This window comes from Mesoplodon bidens, assembly GCF_964165515.1.
Source record: "Mesoplodon bidens genome assembly, chromosome: 16".
Lineage (NCBI taxonomy): Eukaryota > Metazoa > Chordata > Mammalia > Artiodactyla > Ziphiidae > Mesoplodon > Mesoplodon bidens.
The window spans coordinates 59,727,644-59,746,098 of record NC_138173.1 but is presented as its reverse complement, the minus strand read 5'-3'; the positions used below and the strand labels follow the sequence as shown (position 1 = coordinate 59,746,098).

At 41.3% G+C, this 18,455-nt stretch overlaps 1 protein-coding gene across 2 annotated transcripts in view; it reads right to left on the bottom strand.

The window, feature by feature from the left end:
• The window catches only part of DEPTOR (DEP domain containing MTOR interacting protein), a 203,252-nt gene that overhangs the window by 79,959 nt on the left and 104,838 nt on the right, over nt 1–18,455 (bottom strand). For both annotated transcript variants that reach the window (XM_081214281.1, XM_081214280.1), the window contains exons 7-8: nt 15,846–15,916; nt 13,725–13,829 (exon numbers count right to left, since the gene is read on the bottom strand). In XM_081214281.1, coding sequence (XP_081070407.1) covers nt 13,725–13,829; nt 15,846–15,916 — 176 coding nt within the window. The remainder of the gene's footprint in view (nt 1–13,724; nt 13,830–15,845; nt 15,917–18,455) is intronic.

Below are 18,455 nucleotides of genomic sequence, written 5' to 3'. Positions count from 1 at the left end.
GTCAGAAAGGACCTTGCAGCCTCAGTATGCAGCAGAGTGTGGCTTTCTAGACAAGCTTAGGAGCAGAAACATGGGGGAAGTGGGAGGACTGGGCAGAATTCTCAGGTCACAAGGCAAATGGCAGCTTAGAGTGGAAAGGCTGGCGCTCAGGGAATCTGAGAAGGATTTCCAGGATTGAAGAAATGCTCAGACTTATTCCACAAGCTGGGAACACCTCTTCAAGATGTATTCCTTGCCGTCACGCTGCGGGGAAGGAAGGGTAACCCACCTCCCTCACCAGCCCTGTGAGGAGGACTCCACATATGTCCTCATTTACCAGATGAGAAAAAGGCCCAGAGAAAAGAAATAATGCGCCAAACATCACAGAGCCATGAGGAGGGGAGCCAGGATTCTGTCTGACTCTAAGTCTAAAGTAATTTCTGGTGACAGAACTCATAACAGTGGTTGCCTCTGGTGGGAGGGGACTGACTGGAAAGAGGCAGGAGGGAACTTTCTGGAGTACGGGAAATGTTCTATGTGCTGATTGGCAGTTACACAGGTGCATACGTTTGACAAAACCTATTAAACTATATACTTAAAAGCTGTGTTGGGAATTCCCTGGTGGTCCAGTGGTGAGGACTCCGCACTTTCAGTGGTGAGGACTCCGCGCTTTCAGTGGTGAGGGCGCAGGTTTGATCCCTGGTCAGGGAAATAAGATCCCGCAAGCTGCGCGGTGCAGCCAAAATAAATAAATGAATAAATAAATAAAATTTAAAAAGCTGTGTATTCTGTCGTACGAAAATTATGATTCAATTCAAAGCACAATTTTATAAATCTCTTAAGCTTTCCTCCCCTAACTTGTGCATTTTCATTGGGGGTGACCTAGGTAGTTTTTTTCCTACCTCTTGGCATATGAAAAAACAATCTTCCTCTTTTTATGTATAAAACATATACGCACATATACGCACATACATATAGTCCATAAACAGGTATATAGTTATCTGTGGTATCCACATTTCATGGGGGAGAGATGAGTAAGGAAAAAAAAACTGTCTTGAAAAGGCTCCTTAAGGGAAAGATAATAAAAAACAGGTTGAGAAACACTGCTCTAACTCACTGCTACCTCTCCTTCCAAAATTTTCTTTACACTGCAGTCAAGTCTTAGCTGTCATTCTTTTCTTCCAAGGAACTATGTTCCATTCTGGGTTTCTTCTATATGGAATAAACCCTGTGTGTGTGTGTGTGTGCGCGCACACCTGCACACACTACAACCATGTGCATGCATACATACACAGATACACTTAGGTTTACTTGATTTCTATTCATTCTTTTGGTCTCACCTCAAGCATTCCTCCCTCGGGGAAGTTTCCCTCTCATCCCTCCCACTGTTCTACACAAATGAGAAGCACTGGTCCTTTTCTTCACAGCTCTCATCTCTGTTTATAATTATACACTTCAGAGTGGAATTATGTGATGAATGTCTCTCTCCCGCTTTAGACCTTAAATCCCATGAAGGCCTAACATGATGTCTGGCTCATGGTAGGTGGTCAAGAAATACTAAGTGGAGCTTCCCTGGTGGCGCAGTGGTTGGGAGTCCGTCTGCCGATGCAGGGGACACGGGTTCGTGCCCCGGTCTGGGAAGATCCCACATGCCGCGGAGCAGCTGGGCCCATGAGCCATGGCCACTGAGCCTGCGTGTCCGGAGCCTGTGCTCCGCAACGGGAGAGGCCAAAACAGTGACAGGCCCGCGTACTGCAAAAAAAAAAAAAAAAAAAAAAAAAAGAAGAAGAAGAAATACTAAGTGAACAAAGAACTGTGCAGAGTTGCCCTGTCTTCTCCAGGGCTGCCAGCGCTTGACATGAGGGATGGTTCACCGCCAAGGAAGGGCATGGAGCAGAAAATAGGTCTGAGCTAAGGCCCTGAGAAGTGGCCTCTCGTGCTGGTAGGGTCCCCCACAGAGAGAGTGGTCATCTCTCTCCGCCCACCATGCCCAATGATGAGCAAAGGAACACTGACCCTTCCACTTCCTGTTGACTGAGAAACTGACAACTCCGCTAGAATAAGACATAGCACAGTGCGTCAGACAACCCTTTTTATCCACACATATGACTTTTCTGAACTCAGTTGGAAAGGAACTACTTTTAAAATATCACAGTATGCAATTTTTTTCACATGTGTTGATTATCATCCCACCATTTGCTACTTCAGTGCCCAAACTGTCCTGGCTAAATGAATTAGGGACTTGGGATGGTTTGCCCAACCTGGCCTCTTCTGGTTCAGGAGGAAAATTCCATGGAATATACAGGTTTGTGGACATGGGGAGGAAAGATCAAAAAGCAGGATTTTGACATTTTCTTCTAAATGAGAAATGGGAATTTTTGAAAGGAGAAAAAAAGAACACAATGGCCACTAATTCCTTACTCTGACTCAGATGGTTTTGTCTCCATATAAACATACAAAGAAACAAACAAACAGGGCAAAAAGGTCCCATACGTCCACATCCATCAATTCATCACAGCAGGAAACAAGAAAAGAAGCCAGGAGTCTTGAAATCCCTCTGAGAGTTGGCATAGGGTTGCGTGAACTTGAATACTGTTTCTCACAGGATTTAATTATTACCACCAGAAAAAAATAAACTTTCCAGAAAAGAGCAAGGATATCTTTTGTTTCTTATTTGTAAATATGGCTCAAATTCCTTCACAGTCTGAAGGCTGAATGGTTTGCTCTGGTAAGTGTTTGATTAAACTAACAGAAGTGGATTTTTTGTTACATCTTTCACTTGGATGACCCTGCAAGATCTAGCCCTGACCTAGGTGAGGGGCTGCTGCCAAGAATAAACATCATTTATTTGATCTTCTTCAAGCCAAGGCAGGTGAACGTCTGACCACCGCAACAATTCATCTTGAATTTAATACAAATTCTCCACGCAAGAGACATGAAAGGTCATGCAGCCAATAGCAGTTCACAAAGGGTTTAAGGTTTTATTGGACTATATCATCTATTGGGCTCTGCCTCGTGGGTTTGTATTTTTTGAAGTAATGCAATAGGAAGCATTATGAGGACGTTGGGGTGGAGAGACCAGGTTCTAACCTAGCTCTAACATTTACAAGCTGGGTGACCTTGGGAAAAGGATTAACTGGGTCTCAGTTTCCTCATTTGCAAGGTAGGGAGAACATGACCCCCCCCCCTTCAAAAGGTATAAGAACAATAAAAGAGATAATGTGTGTGAAATGCATGGGAACACAATGCAGGTGTTCAATGAGTGAATTCCTTAGCCTTTCTATAGAAGCACCGATTCACTGGATCATTCAACAGATTTGCTTCCAGTGCTTACTAAATGCCGGGAATTGTGCTGAGTACTGGGAATATAGTAGTTAAGACAGACAACAAGGTCCGTACATTTATGGAGCTACTGGAGACAGATAAATAATAAATGTTAAGTACTATTATCTGATTCTGATAAATGTTATGTCTTGAAAAAATAAGACAGGGTAATATGATAAAGAGTAACTGGAGGAAGACAGGGTATTTAAGAAAGTCTTCCCTGAAAAATTGACATTGAATCTGAGACTTGAATGACAACAATGGAACCAGTCATTCAGCCTGAGGCCAATGGAGTTGCAAGCAAAAGAGGGTTAAAGATAATGTTCTAATCAAAAGGGCCCAGATCATGTTCTTTGAGGGCCATAGAAGGTGTCTGGAATTTATTTTCATTGTCATGGGAAGCCAATAAGGTTTTAACAATCAGAGTCAAGTAATTAGATTTACTTGAGGGGAAGACCTAGGCACACTCATGATGTATCTGTGAAATGTAAAAATTCTGCCCTGACTAGAGTGGAAGATAGCTACTAGAGGATCAGGGAAAATGAAGTTATGATAGAGAATGCGACCCAGAAATGGGTTTAGACTTGATGTGATAAAATCAGAAAAGAGGATGTCATTAAAGGTTGCGACATGAAGCCAAGTGTAAGTGATATTCATTAGACTGTAGCCAGTAGACTACTCTGGGGAAGGAACTTTATTCCTTTTCAAAGCAGATGAAAAGAGGTAAGAAATAGAAGTATTCCTCCTGGAATTATTTCTTCCTTCAGGATTTTAGTATTTAGCTGCTGATATGAAGTGGACTCATGTACAGAAAGGGGCTAGCATGGTGCAAGGTCAGGCATACAGAAGACACTCAATAAATTATTGGTTTTTTCTCTTCTTTCCTCCTTTCCCCATTGTGTTGAAATGAACCAGAAGTTACTGGTATGGAATTGCTAAAGGATGAGTGAAGGGTGGCCAAAGGGAAAATATACAGAACAACCTCTTTCAGATGAAAATGCATTGCATGGGTTGACTCAACCTTGACGGGTCCTGTATTTCATGTTCCATTCTAGAGTTGCAATGCCAAGGAAAGGTCTTCTAAGCCAGAGGTTTACAGATTTCATTTTTTAGGTAAAAGAACCTTCAAAATAAAAATAACTCCAAATTAAAAAATGGTGGATCAAGTAAGAATTCTAATGATACTACTGCTGTTGTTCTCTAGGCCATAAGGGGGTGGAGAGGAATATGAAATAATATAGAAACTTATCAGCAAAGTGTAATTAATTGTTCTCTTTTGTTTGTTCATCTTGATTGAGACAAAACTGAAAAGTAAGATTATAGTTTCGGGCCTCTGGTAACATCTGTTCCCTTTTTGGTCTCTGGGGACAAATACGCTATTACTGCATGAGAAGGAGAAGGTAATTGGCAGGAAAGAAGGGAAATGGACTAGAGTAAAAATAAAATCTTCAAACAAGCTGGAGATGCTGCAAAAGTCTTTTGACCAAAACACTTAAAACTCAATTCCATTTACAACTGAAGTCAAGGTGGAACCTTCCCTGGCCTACATCTCAGCAATCCCCTCCTGCAAGCTAGCTGCTTGACCCACCCCCAGCAGCCTGGGTCAGCTATGAGGAGGTTGTGAGTATGAAGAGTTCTGGGAATTGGGGCTAGATCACAAGACTTCTCCATCCCATCCATAAAAGGATTTGGGTGGATCTTATCACTCTCCCTAAGGACACATTTTCTCTGGAGTTCTTCCAGAACTTCTAGAGAAGGAAATTTTAATACAGGCGTGACAGCCTCCCCTCGTCATGGGGGAAGGGTTCCCTTTAAACCAGGCAAAGAGCTCTTCTCTGGGTCTGGAAAGGTCGAGAAACGTTAAGAGGGGAATATGAAACTCAGTCTCTTCACTCTGGGGCCTGACCTGTCCACACACTGGTGACCCACTTCTTAAAATTTTCCAAGCCTCATTAAGAGGTAAAATAAAAGTGAGAAATGGGACAAGCCTCTTAGATAGCCTCATCCACCAGAAGCAGAAGAACTACAGTTCTGCAGCCTGTGGAAGGAAAACCACATTCACAGAAAGATAGACAAAAAGAAAAGGCAGAGGATTTTGTAGCAGATGAAGGAACAAGATAACCCCCCAGAAAAACAACTAAATGAAGTAGAGATAGGCAACCTTCCAGAAAAAGAATTCAGAATAATGATAGTGAAGATGATCCAGAACCTTGTTAAAAGAATGGAGGCAAAGATCAAGAAGATGCAAGAAATGCTTAACAAAGACCTAGAAGAATTAAAGAACAAACAAACAGAGATGAACAATACAATAACTGAAATGAAAAATACACTAGAAGGAATCAATAGCAGAATAACTGAGGCAGAAGAACGGATAAGTCACTTGGGAGACAGAATGGTGGAATTCACTGCTGTGGAACAGAATAAAGAAAAAAGAATGAAAAGAAATGAAGGCAGCCTAAGAGACCTCTGGGACAACATTAAATGCACCAACATTCACATTATAGGGGTCCCAGAAGGAGGAGAGAGAGAAAGGACCCAAGAAAATATATGAAGAGATTAGAGTCAAAAACTTCCTTAACATGGGAAAAGAAATAGCCACTCAAATCCAGGAAGCACAGAGAATCCCAGGCAGGATAAACCCAAGGAGAAACACGCCAAGACACATAGTAATCAAATTGATAAAAATTAAAGACAAAGAAAAATTATTGAAAGCAACAAGCGAAAAATGACAACATACAAGGGAACTCCCGCAAGGTTAAAAGCTGATTTCTCAGCAGACACTCTACAAGCCAGAAGGGAGTGGCACAATATATTTAAAGTGATGAAAAGGAAAAGACTACAACCAACATTACTCTACCCGGCAAGGATCTCAATCAGATGTGATGGAAAAATCAAAAGCTTCACAGACAAGCAAAAGCTAAGAGAATTCAGCACCACCAAACCAGCTCTACAACAAATGCTAAAGGAACTTCTCTAAGTGGGAAACACAAGAGAAGAAAAGGACCTACAAAAACAAACCCAAAACAATTAAGACAATGGTCATAGGAACACATATATTGATAATTACCTTAAACGTGAATGGATTAAATGCTCCAACCAAAAGACACAGGCTTGCTGAATGGATACAAAAACAAGAAGACCCATATATATGCTGTCAACAAGAGACCCATTTCAGACCTAAGGACACATACAGACTGAAAGTGAGGGGATAGAAAAAGATATTCCATGCAAATGGAAATCAAAAGAAAGCTACAGTAACAATACTTATATCAGACAAACTAGACTTTAAAATAAAGAATGTTGCAAGAGACAAGGAAAGACACTACATAATGATCAAGGGGTCAATCCAAGAAGAAGATATAACAATTATAAATATATACGCACCCAACCTAGGAGCACCTCAATACATAAGGCAACTGCTAACAGCTATAAAAGAGGAAATCGACAGTAACACAATAAGACTGGGGGACTTTAACACCTCACTTACACCAATGGACAGATCACAGCGACAGAAAATTAATAAGGAAAAACAAGCCTTAAATGACACAATAGACCAGATAGACTTAATTGATATTTATGGGACATTCCATCCAAAAACAGCAGATTACACTTTCTTCTCAAGTGCACATGGGACATTCTCCAGGATAGAACACATCTTGGGTCACAAATCAAGCCTTGGTAAATTTAAGAAAATTGAAATCATATCAAGCATCTTTTCTGACCACAATGCTATGAGATTAGAAATCAATTACAGGGGAAAAAACGTAAAAAACACAAACACATGGAGGATAAAGAATATGTTACTAAATAACCAAGAGATTGCTGAAGAAATCAAAGAGGAAATAAAAAATAGGTAGAGACAAATGACAATGAAAACACGATGATCCAAAACCTACGGGATGCAGCAAAAGCAGTTCCAAGAGTGAAGTTTATAGCAATACAAGTCTACCTCAAGAAACAAGAAAAATCTCAAATAAACAATCTAACCTTACACCTAAAGGAACTAGAGAAAGAAGAACAAACAAAACCCAAAGTTAGCAGAAGGAAAGAAATCAGAAAGATCAGAGCAGAAATAAATGAGATAGCAACAAAGAAAACAACAGCAAAGATCAATAAAACTAAAAGCTCGTTCTTTGAGAAGAAAAACAAAATTGATAAACCTTTAGCCAGACTCATCAAGAAAAAGAGGGAGAGGACTCAAATTAATAAAGTTACAAATGAAAAAGGAGAAGTTACAATGGACCACACAAATACAAAGCATCATAAGGGACTACTACAAGCAACTCTAAGCCAATAAAACGGACAACCTGGGAGAAATGGACAAATTCTTAGAAAGATATAACCTTCCAAGGCTGAACAAGGAAGAAGTAGAAAATATGAACAGACCAATCACAAGTAATGAAATTGAAACTGTGATTAAAAATCTTCCAACAAACAAAAGTCTGGACCAGATGGCTTCACAGGTGAGTTCTATCAAACATTTAGAGAAGAGCTAACACCCATCCATCTCAAACACTTCCAAAAAATTGCAGAGGAAGTAATACTCCCAAACTCATTCTATGAGGCCACCATCACCCTGATACCAAAACCAGACAAAGATACTACAAAAAAAGAAAATTACAGACCAATATCACTGATGAATATAGATGCAAAAATCCTCAACAAAATACTAGCAAAGAGAATCCAACAACACATTAAAAGGATCATACACCATGATCAAGTGGGATTTATCCCAGGGATGCAAGGGATTCTTCAATATATGCAAATCAATCAACGTGATACACCATATTAACAAATTGAAGAATAAAAACCATATGACCATCTCAATAGATGCAGAAAAAGCTTTTGACAAAATTCAACACTGATTTATGATAAAAACTCTCCGTAAAGTGGGCATAGAGGGAAGCTACCTCAACATAATAAAGGCCATATACAACAAACCCACAGCAAACATCATTCTCAATGGTGAAAAATTGAAAGTATTTCCTCAAAGATCAGAAACAAGACAAGGATGTCCACTCTTGCCACTGTTATTCATCATAGTTTTGGAAGTCCTAGCCATGGCAATCAGAGAAGAAAAATAAATAAAAGGAATACAAATTGGAAAAGAAGTAAAACTGTTACTGTTTGCAGATGATATACTATACATAGAGAATCCTAAAGATGCCACCAGAAAACTACTAGAGCTAATCAATGAATTTGGTAAAGTTGCAGGACAGAAAATTAATGCACAGAAATCTCCTGCATTCCTATACACTAACAACGAAAGATCAGAGAGAGAAATTAAGGAAACAATCCCGTTCACCACTGCAACCAAAAGAATAATATACCTAGGAATAAACCTACCTAAGGAGGTCAAAGACCTGTACTCAAAAAACTATAAGACACTGATGAAAGAAATCAAAGATGACACAAACAGATGGAGAGATATACCATGTTCTTGCATTGGAAGAATCAATATTGTGAAAATGACTATACTACCCAAAGCAATCTACAGATTCAATGCAATCCCTATCAAATTACCAATGGCATTTTTTACAGAACTAGGACAAAAAATCTTAAAATTTGTATGGAAACACAAAAGACCCCGCATAGCCGAAGAGTCTTGAGGGGAAAAAACAGAGCTGGTGAATTAGACTCCCTGACTTCAGACTATACTACAGTAATCAAGACAATATGGTACTGGCACAAAAACAGAAACATAGATCAATGGAACAGGATTGAAAGCCCAGAGATAAACCCACGCACCTATGGTCAACTAATCTATGACAAAGGAGGCAAGGATATACAGTGGAGAAAAGACAGTCTCTTTAATAAGTGGTGATGGGAAAACTGGACAGCTACATATGAAGGAATGAAATTAGAACACTCCCTGACACCATACACACAAAAAAACCTCAAAATGGATTAGAGACCTAAATGTAAGACCGGACGTTATACAACTCTTAGAGGAAAACACAGGAAGAACACTCTTTGACATAAATCACAGCAAGATCTTTTTTGATCCACCTCTTAGAGTAATGGAAATAAAAACAAAAATAAACAAATGGGACCTAATGAAACTTAAAAGCTTTTGCAAAGCAAAGGAAACTACAAACAAGAGGAAAAGACAACCCTCAGAATGGGAGAAAATATTTGCAAACGAATCAACCAACAAAGGATTAATCTCCAAAATATATAATCAGCTCATGTAGCTCAATATTAAAAAACAAACAAAAAATGGGCAGAAGACTTGAATGGACATTTCTCCAAAGAATACATACAGATGGCCAAGAGGCACATGAACAGCTGCTCAACATCACTAATTATTAGAGAAAGGCAAGTCAAAACCACAATGAGGTATCACCTCACACCAGTTAGACTGGGCATCATCAGAAAATCTACAAAAAATAAATGCTGAAGAGGGTGTGGAGAAAAGGGAACCCTCTTGCACTGTTGGTGGGAAGGTAAATTGATACAGCCACTATGGAGAACAGTATGGAGGTTCCTTCAAAAACTAAAAATAGAATTACCATATGACCCAGCAATCCCACTACTGGGCATATACCCAGAGAATACCATAATTCAAAAAGACACATGCACCCCAATGTTCATTGCAGCACTATTTACAATAGCCAGGTCATGGAAGCAACCTAAATGCCCATCGACAGACAAATGGATAAAGAAGTTGTGGTACATATATACAATGGAATATTGCTCAGCCATAAAAAGGAACGAAATTGGGTCATTTGTAGAGATGTGGATGGATCTACAGACTGTCATACAGAGTGAAGTAAGTCAGAAAGATATAAACAAATATAGTATATTAACACATATATGTGGAACCTAGAAAAATGGTACAGATGAACTGGTTTGCAGTGTAGAAATAGAGACACAGATGTAGAGAACAAATGTATGGACACCAAGAGGGGAAAGCGGCGGGGGGTGGGGGGGTGGGATGAATTGGGAGACTGGGATTGACATATATACACAATATGTATAAAATGGATAACTAATAAGTACCTGCTGTATAAAAAAATAAATAAAATAGAATTCAAAAATTTAAAAAAAAAGCGAGAAATGGTAAACATACAAAAACTAGTTACAAAACGATTTCTGTTTTGGCAAGGAAAGCAGTGAAATTAAGCAGCCACAGTAAAAGTAGAAAAATTCCGCTGGATGGAAAGGTCACAAAGGCCCAGATGTAAAGCTTTGTCTACATTGGAAAGTAGGAGAAAACGAGGGCTGAGACCTGAGACGTGAGCCTGGTCTTCCACGTAGACACTGCCATGGAAGGCAAAGTGGGATGCCTTTCACTGTCCTGGGTCAGCTCTTGCCAGTCAGAGGTGCTAAAAGGAGGCTTCTGACCAGATGGGAAATTTCTACCACCCCGACCAAGCAGGTTGATCACTGCCCAGGTCACCAGATCCTTCCCCAGGACAGGCTCTTGTACGGTCACCCCCGCTGCGCACCCCCATCCCCCCAGCTGAGCTCCACACAACCAGACACGCTGCCCTGAAGTTCAAGAGCAGCAGCAACGTGACAGGTTGGTGGTAACAAGCCTTCAGGATTGGGTTATACCAGCGGTCCCTGACCTTTCTGGCACCAGGGACCGGTTTCGTGGAAGACAATTTTTCCCTGGACCGGGGCGGGGGTGGTAACACTAGCGATGGGGAGCGGCAGATGAAGCTCCGCATACTCACCAGCCGCTCACCTCCTGCCGTGTGGCCCGGTTCCTAAGAGGCCACGGACCAGTACCGGTCTGTGGCCCGGGAGTTGGGAACCCCTGGGTTATACAAAGGGCTTTTTATATAAGTTATTCTATAACAAATACATATGGTAAATATACGAAAGAATTCATTCAGTGTTTTTTATAACAAAGTAATGGATTTAAATGAACATACACAAGTAAATTACATGGAAGAGCATGGTATTCCCTGTCATTTTCATTTAACCAATAGTATAATTCAAAAATATCTCAATACAGTCATTCTAATACAGAATTTGATCAAAAGCAGGTTTTTAGAACAGGGCTATATTTTAAGATTTCATTTCAGTGATAAATGTTGTGTTAGATAATTTAAACAGATTTTTTTCCCCAGCTGGATTTCCCAGCATTTTTAGTATGCTAATGTGCTTTTTGTAGATTTCCAAGAGGGGAATAAACTGTGCAGCAGTTGAAAACTGTTTTGATCACAGAACCTCAGGACAGGATATTTTGCTGGACCAGAGAGCTGTATAATACAATTTTGGAAACGCTGTTCTACTGAATTCTGTACTGCCCTACAACATATGAAAACCATTGTACAACCCCCTGAGAAACTAAGAATATAAACCGTATGAAGTGTTAGCTTCTGAAATTGACAAAAGTGTATCAGGTTACCCATCTATCAGGGTAGGTACATTCAGAAGTTAACTAAGAAATCAACTGACAATGTCTAGAACAGTTATGCATGTTAATCAATAAAGATGGACTAAAATCAATGAAATACACCTGGCTAAGCAAAACAAGGTCTTTAGCTGCAATGTAAATCCATTGCTTTCCCCAAAGGAAGTATGCTTCAAGCCCCATGTGAGTGAGTGCACGCTCCGAACCAAAGCACGCTGCCAGAAATAATTTATACTGAGGTACTTTACTGTGGGAATAAAATATAAAACTCTTACCACAGCCAAGAGTTCCATTAGAAAATGAAAAATTCAGCTTCAGCGCAGATACAAATGCTCCTGGCCAACTTTCCTGCTCTGGGTTTGTTTGGTGCTGTGCCCACTGCAATACTGAGGATGTAGGAAGGGCCTCTAATACAGATGGACTTAGCCAACGAGGCTTCTGTAACTTACCCAGAGCACAAGACACAGCAAGCCTGTGCCTCCCTGTATGAAGGAGGTGTTCAAATCAGGGGGCAGAGTCAATCCTGAATCCTACCAGCATCCATTACCCAGACTGGCCGTAATCTCTGCTCTGTGCTCCCTTGAGCTGCTCTCGGCTGCCCATCTCTCTTTTCTAGTAGGTAAACCATTGCCAGAGGGTAAGTGCTGGAAACCAGAGCTGTGGAGATCCAAACCATGTCATTGCTTCACTGGTTTACTGCTCTAGGAAAAGGACTGAGGGGAGAGGATGAAAGTATTGAAGAAATAAAGGGGGGAATTATATGTGGCTTTCAAGCCTTCTGCATCCTCCCATGGCCCCAGATAATCAAGAGATAAATACCCTCTGTGAAATGTTTTACAGATGACAGAACAAAACTGTGCTAGATAAAGGTGGTTTTTTTTTTTTTTCTGCGGTACGCGGGCCCCTCACCGCTGTGGCCTCTCCGGTTGCGGAGCACAGGGTCCGGACGCGCAGGCTCCGGACGCGCAGGCTCAGCGGCCATGGCTCACGGGTCGAGCCGCTCCGCGGCATGCGGGATCCTCCCAGACCGGGGCACGAACCCGTGTCCCCCGCATCGGCAGGCGGACTGTCAACCACTGCGCCACCAGGGAAGCCCGATAAAGGTGTTTTGAAGCAGAAAACCAGTGCTCTCAATATCCTCTTATACCATATTTCTTTACAAATAAAAACAATGTGTATAGATATACTTATACGTATATATATATATATGTATACATACATAGAAGAAGTCTGGAAGAATATAAATCAAAATGTTAACAGTGATACACTTTAATGTATGTCAATTATACTTCAAAAGAGCTGCTTAAAAATGTAAAGAGTGGTTATCTCTAAGCTAGGAAAGATTATAGGCAGTTATCATTTTTTTTTCTGCCTGTGTGTATTTTCCAAATTTTCTTGACTCTATATTCATTACTTTAATACTAAAAATGTGTAAAAATTATTTTCAAAAATCTTACACAATTCACTCAGTTTCTTGATGTTTGTGTAGTTCTTTGTACTTTATCAAATGTTTTGACATATTTAATCTATAAAACAGCAGAATGAAATACGATTATCATTTCAGAGAGGAGGAAACAGGCTCTGAGATGTTGCAGAACTTGTTCAAAGAGCTAGTAAGTAGTAAAAACCAATAAAATAATCCAGATCTCCTCTTCCAAACTCCACAACTTTTGTTCTCTTTTTCTCACTATTTACTGTTTCTTGTGTCTTGGCTGCTTAAACACCACAAGTATATACTTTGAACAAAAGCAGTACAATTACTGTATAAGATTTAAGCAAAAAGAAACTTTTTTTCAAATTCAGTATTGGTTCAGGAGAGAAATGTAAAATACCGAGGGAGGTTTGGAGACCAAGAAGGCAATAGTCCGAGCGATAGAAAAACTTATCCTTGTAGTTGCTACCTCATACACTCTTGGCTTCATTTCACCCCCATTCAGAAAGGGAAAAGGAAATGACAAAAATGGGACCAAAACACGCAGGGAGAGAAAGTACAGATGGCACCAAACAATGAAATAAAGCGAGAAGTATTTAGACACTGCTGTACTGGAGGTACCTTCATTCCTGCAGCGGCTGCTGGGCCACTGGGATCCACGGCCTGGATGTGGCATGGCTTACTGCCTCGCACCACAAAGCCCCAGCCTACTGCGTCACCAACAATCTAGAGAGGAAAACCACAATTAGCCATCAGCAGACGGTCCCTGGCAGTGTGCCTGCCCTTCCAAGACAGAGAAAAGCCAAGACTAAAGACATGCCATGAGATACCTCTTCTCCACTTCATCTCTACCCTGTCAGGGGAACGGGACTCTTTTATCACAAACACAGGCTTATATCTCTGTGCAGAAAACATGGTCAAGAAACACCTGTTTGGCAGAAAGAAGCTTCTTCTGTGAGGTCACTACTCAGTAAATAACTGGCAGAAGGCCTCTTTCTTAGGCTGCTATGCAGTTGAATATCAGACTCAAATGGAAAGTCTGAAGATCTAAAATAGTAGGGTTGAAATTTCCCTCCAGATCCAATTTCTCTTCCCCTGCATCCAAAGGATACTTTCCTGATGATCTTGCTATGTCACTGAACTTTAAAAAATTTTTTTTATTGGAGTATAGTTGCTTTACAATCATTGAACTTTAAAGTAACCATTTCAATTACTAATGGGGGGAAACCATGAAGAGTCTTGGCTCTCTTGAAACACAACTTTCTGTACCAAGAAAAGATAGTGAAAAAGGACATAAAGTTCACAATTTACAAATTGACTCTGGTCCAAAAGTTGTTTGAAACTGGAGGGTGACTTTCCTTATAGAATCATAATTAGAATTGCCAGTTACATTCTCTGGGTGGCTCCCAGACATGTCTCTAATACATACCCCAACTGAAATAGAGATGACAGCCATTCACCGTCAATTACTAGCAATGCTGGCATTGATATTTAAAACCAAAAAGAAATACAAAAAAATACAACCCAATGTCTCTTGAATGCTGGAGACTGAGGAAAAGTAGGGAAGCAACTGAAGTTTTTGTGACCATTCTCAGAAAGACTTTTAGGGCAGGTTTTAGTGTCGATGAACTCTTATTAGTTTTTGCTTGTCTGAGGAGTTCTTTATTAGGTACTTCATTGGCTTTAGGGTTTGCTGCTATTAGTTCATTGTACCTGATTGCACTTCCAAATGTGCAGTTTACCTTTTCCCTGATACAGACATATTACCAGTGCTTTTTTCATATTGATTGGCTAGGACTGGACCCATCCTGTTTTAATTCCTTAGTGCTCAGAACGTGAAGCAGTCCTCAACAAATGTTCGTAGCACAAATGAGTGTGGAAAGCTTTTTCCCCACCCTGGGGTATTAAAACAAAAATTAGAAGACTACAGGAAAGATGAGAAGTATTTTAAAGAAGACGTCAATGTACATGTGAGGAGACAAAGAGACAGAGGCAAGTCGACAGGAAGTGGGTGAGGGGATGTCAAGCAGAGAACATGGATTCTGTTTGAAGAAGACCAGTGGGGGACTTCCCTAGTGGTCCAGCGGTTAAGACACCGTACTTCCACTGCAGGAGGCATGGGTCCGATCCCTGGTCAGGGAAGTTCCACAGGCCTCAGGGTGCGGCCAAAAAAAAAGAAAATAAAAGAATACCAGTGGGACCCTAGGAGTAGAAGGAAGGCTGAAGGACCTTCAAGAAAGGGCAGGTGGTCAGGAGGTGCTCACAGGTACGCAGTGCGCCCAAATCAGGTGCTTGTATAACTCAAGGCACGATAACATTGTCAAAAAAGTCATTCCTTATGGTAGAACAATCTATGCCATAGTTTTCTCTAAAGACTTCCCTCATGTCTTACATAATTTTTAGAATTAACTATAATGCAAAAGGGATTATTAGCATGATTTGTTCTACCATCTGCCTTTGAATCTGTCATTATATTAGAATAAGTACATAATAGAAATCTTTTTTTTAAGGACACATCAAAAGGAATTTTAAATGCTGTATTAATAATAAATTATGTCAAGTCCTAATGCATTTTAGTGCCTAAAGGTCAAGAAAGTCTACGATTATAATCATGCTCAAAACAAAAGGGAAATTGGGAGAAGCTTTTCAGTTCCGTCCCTAAGCTACATATGCACACACTGCCATGTTGACATGGCCCAGACAAACGAGCAGCACGGGAGAAAAACCAAATGATGAGCCTACCGTGAATGTCTTCCTTGCATACGGAGCCCCGGGAGTCAGGAGTTCCTCAGAAGTGACGGGTCTTTTTAACACTGTAAGACAGACGCAGTGTCAAGGTACAGACCCTCTGAGCCCTCTGTTCTTTCATTCAGCAGATATTTACTGAATGCCTCATGTGTGACACCAGTGACCAAAAGTGGCAAAGACCCCTGCCTCCCAGTTTATATTCTAGCTGCCCAGAGGCAGAAAGTATTAGCAAACATAAATAACCCTAAACCTAACTTACAGAGCTACAGAAAGCAGAGATGGGAGCAGGGGAAGGGGAAGCAAGAGTGCCAGGGGTGGGGTAAGGAGCGGCTTGACCTTTTTCTATAAAGGAAAAGACCACATTTTCTAGTTCCTGAATTTCTTTCTCTTAGACCTTGATGTGCATTCAACATGTCAAAATTAAGAGAAATCCTTAAAGATGTTAAAAAAAAAAAAGAGAGAAATCCTGACTCTGGCCGTCTGATAACCGTTTCCACCCCATACAAACCCCTCCCCCATCATACCATACACGCCCCATTCACCAAAGCCGCACGGATTTCCTTATTAATACCCCAGATTGCACGTACGCACTGCCTTTTGCCTTGAATCATAACACTGGGGAATTCTTCTGCATAATTAACATGTGCTAGGCGCTATGTTAGGCGCTTTAAATATATTCTATTATTTAATCATCACAAGAACTAATGGGTTCATTTCATCCTTATCCCTATTCTATTCGGGAGGAAACAGAAGCTGAGAAAAGTTAAATAGCTTCCGTCCAAGGCCTCAGAGTCAACGGGAAGTAGAATTAAGATTTAAACTCGGGGGCTTCCCTGGTGGTGCAGTGGTTGAGAGTCCGCCTGCCGATGCAGGGGACACGGGTTCATGCCCCGGTCCGGGAAGATCCCACATGCCGCGGAGCGGCTGGGCCCGTGAGCCATGGCCGCTGAGCCTGCGCATCTGGAGCCTGTGCTCCGCAAGGGGAGAGGCCACAACAGTGAGAGGCCCGTGTACAGCACAAAAAAAAGAAAAAAAGATTTAAACTCGGGCTTCCCTGGTAGTGCAGTGGTTGAGAGTCCGCCTGCCGATTCAGGGGACACGGGTTCGTGCCCCGGTCTGGGAATATCCCACATGCCGTGGAGTGGCTGGGCCCGTGAGCCATGGCCGCTGAGCCTGCGCGTCCGGTGCCTGTGCTCCGCAACGGGAGAGGCCACAACAGTGAGAGGCCCGCGTACCGCAAAAAAAAAAATTTAAATTCAAGCATTTGGTGCCACTGCCTGTACTCAGAAGAAAGGGCACAGAAGCTTCAAAACGTCACTGTGTGTTGTGTTCCTAAGACAACTGTCCCCATCAGATCACTGCTGTGGTCTTCCAAGATGGCAAAGATTGCAGTCGATTCCTGACTTGTGACTGCCTAAACACCCACCAAAAATGAACATCCCCCTCCATCCTGTGCTAAGAACTGGACAAGGGACTGCCATGGCCACCCAGAGCAGCCAGTGGGTTGGGGGACAGGGACCATCCTATCCCAGTTATAGAGACATCATGAACTTGAGTCCACAAAGAAACTGAAAGGATCAGGGCTAGGAGCCTAACCTGGTGAAGTGCCAGCCTCCAATTCCCTTTGCTGGTGGCCTTCAGAGGTCAGATGCCAGTCCTGGAACAAGTGTGCAGCAGAAAATAAAAGGCAGCCTGGGGGTGAGGCCTGGAGGATCCACCAGGCAGCTGGGCCCTAATAAGCACCTTCTCAGTCAAAGGCAACGAAGTGCTTCTTGTTGAGATGACACATGGCTGGGATTGTTACTTTTGCTTTCAGAAAGCTCATAAAAGAGAACATGAATTTATGCTTCCTCCAAGGAGGGAGAAGGTTGACTACCAAGAACAAAAGCTCTCAGCAAATGGTCAGGAAGTAAGAGAAGGGGTCCATGATTGAGGATTCTGACCTTTTTATTCCCTGTCACTCAACTGCCTCCAGGCCCCTACCCACACAATCTCCTCTGGGGTTTATGAACGTGGATGTAGGAATCACACTGTACTTGTGATATTTGACAATATCAACCATTTATTTTTATTATACTTTTTCTCTATTTTTATTGAGATATAATTGACATATAACATTATATTAGTTTCAGGTTACAACATAATGGTGCATATATTATGAAATGATCAACTAGTCCAGTTGACATCATCACCTCACATAGCTACAAACTTTTCTTTTTCTTGAAATGAGAGCTTTTAAGATCTATTCTCTAAGCAACTTTCAAATATACAGCACAGTATTATTAACCATAGTCACCTTGCTGTATATCACATTCCCCAGGACTTACCTATAAACTGGAAATTTGTACCTTTTGACCCCTTTCACCCATCTGGTCCACCCAACCACCAACCCCTGCCCACCGACCAACCCCCCTCTGCCAATCACCAATTTGTTCTCTGTATATATGAGTTTTTTGTTAGATTCCACATACAAGTGAGATCATATGACATTTTGTCATTCTTTGCCTGACTTATTTCACTTAGCACAACGCCCTCAAGGTTCATTCATTTTGTTGCAAATGGCAGGATTTCCTTCATTTTTATGGCTGAATAATACTCTGTTGT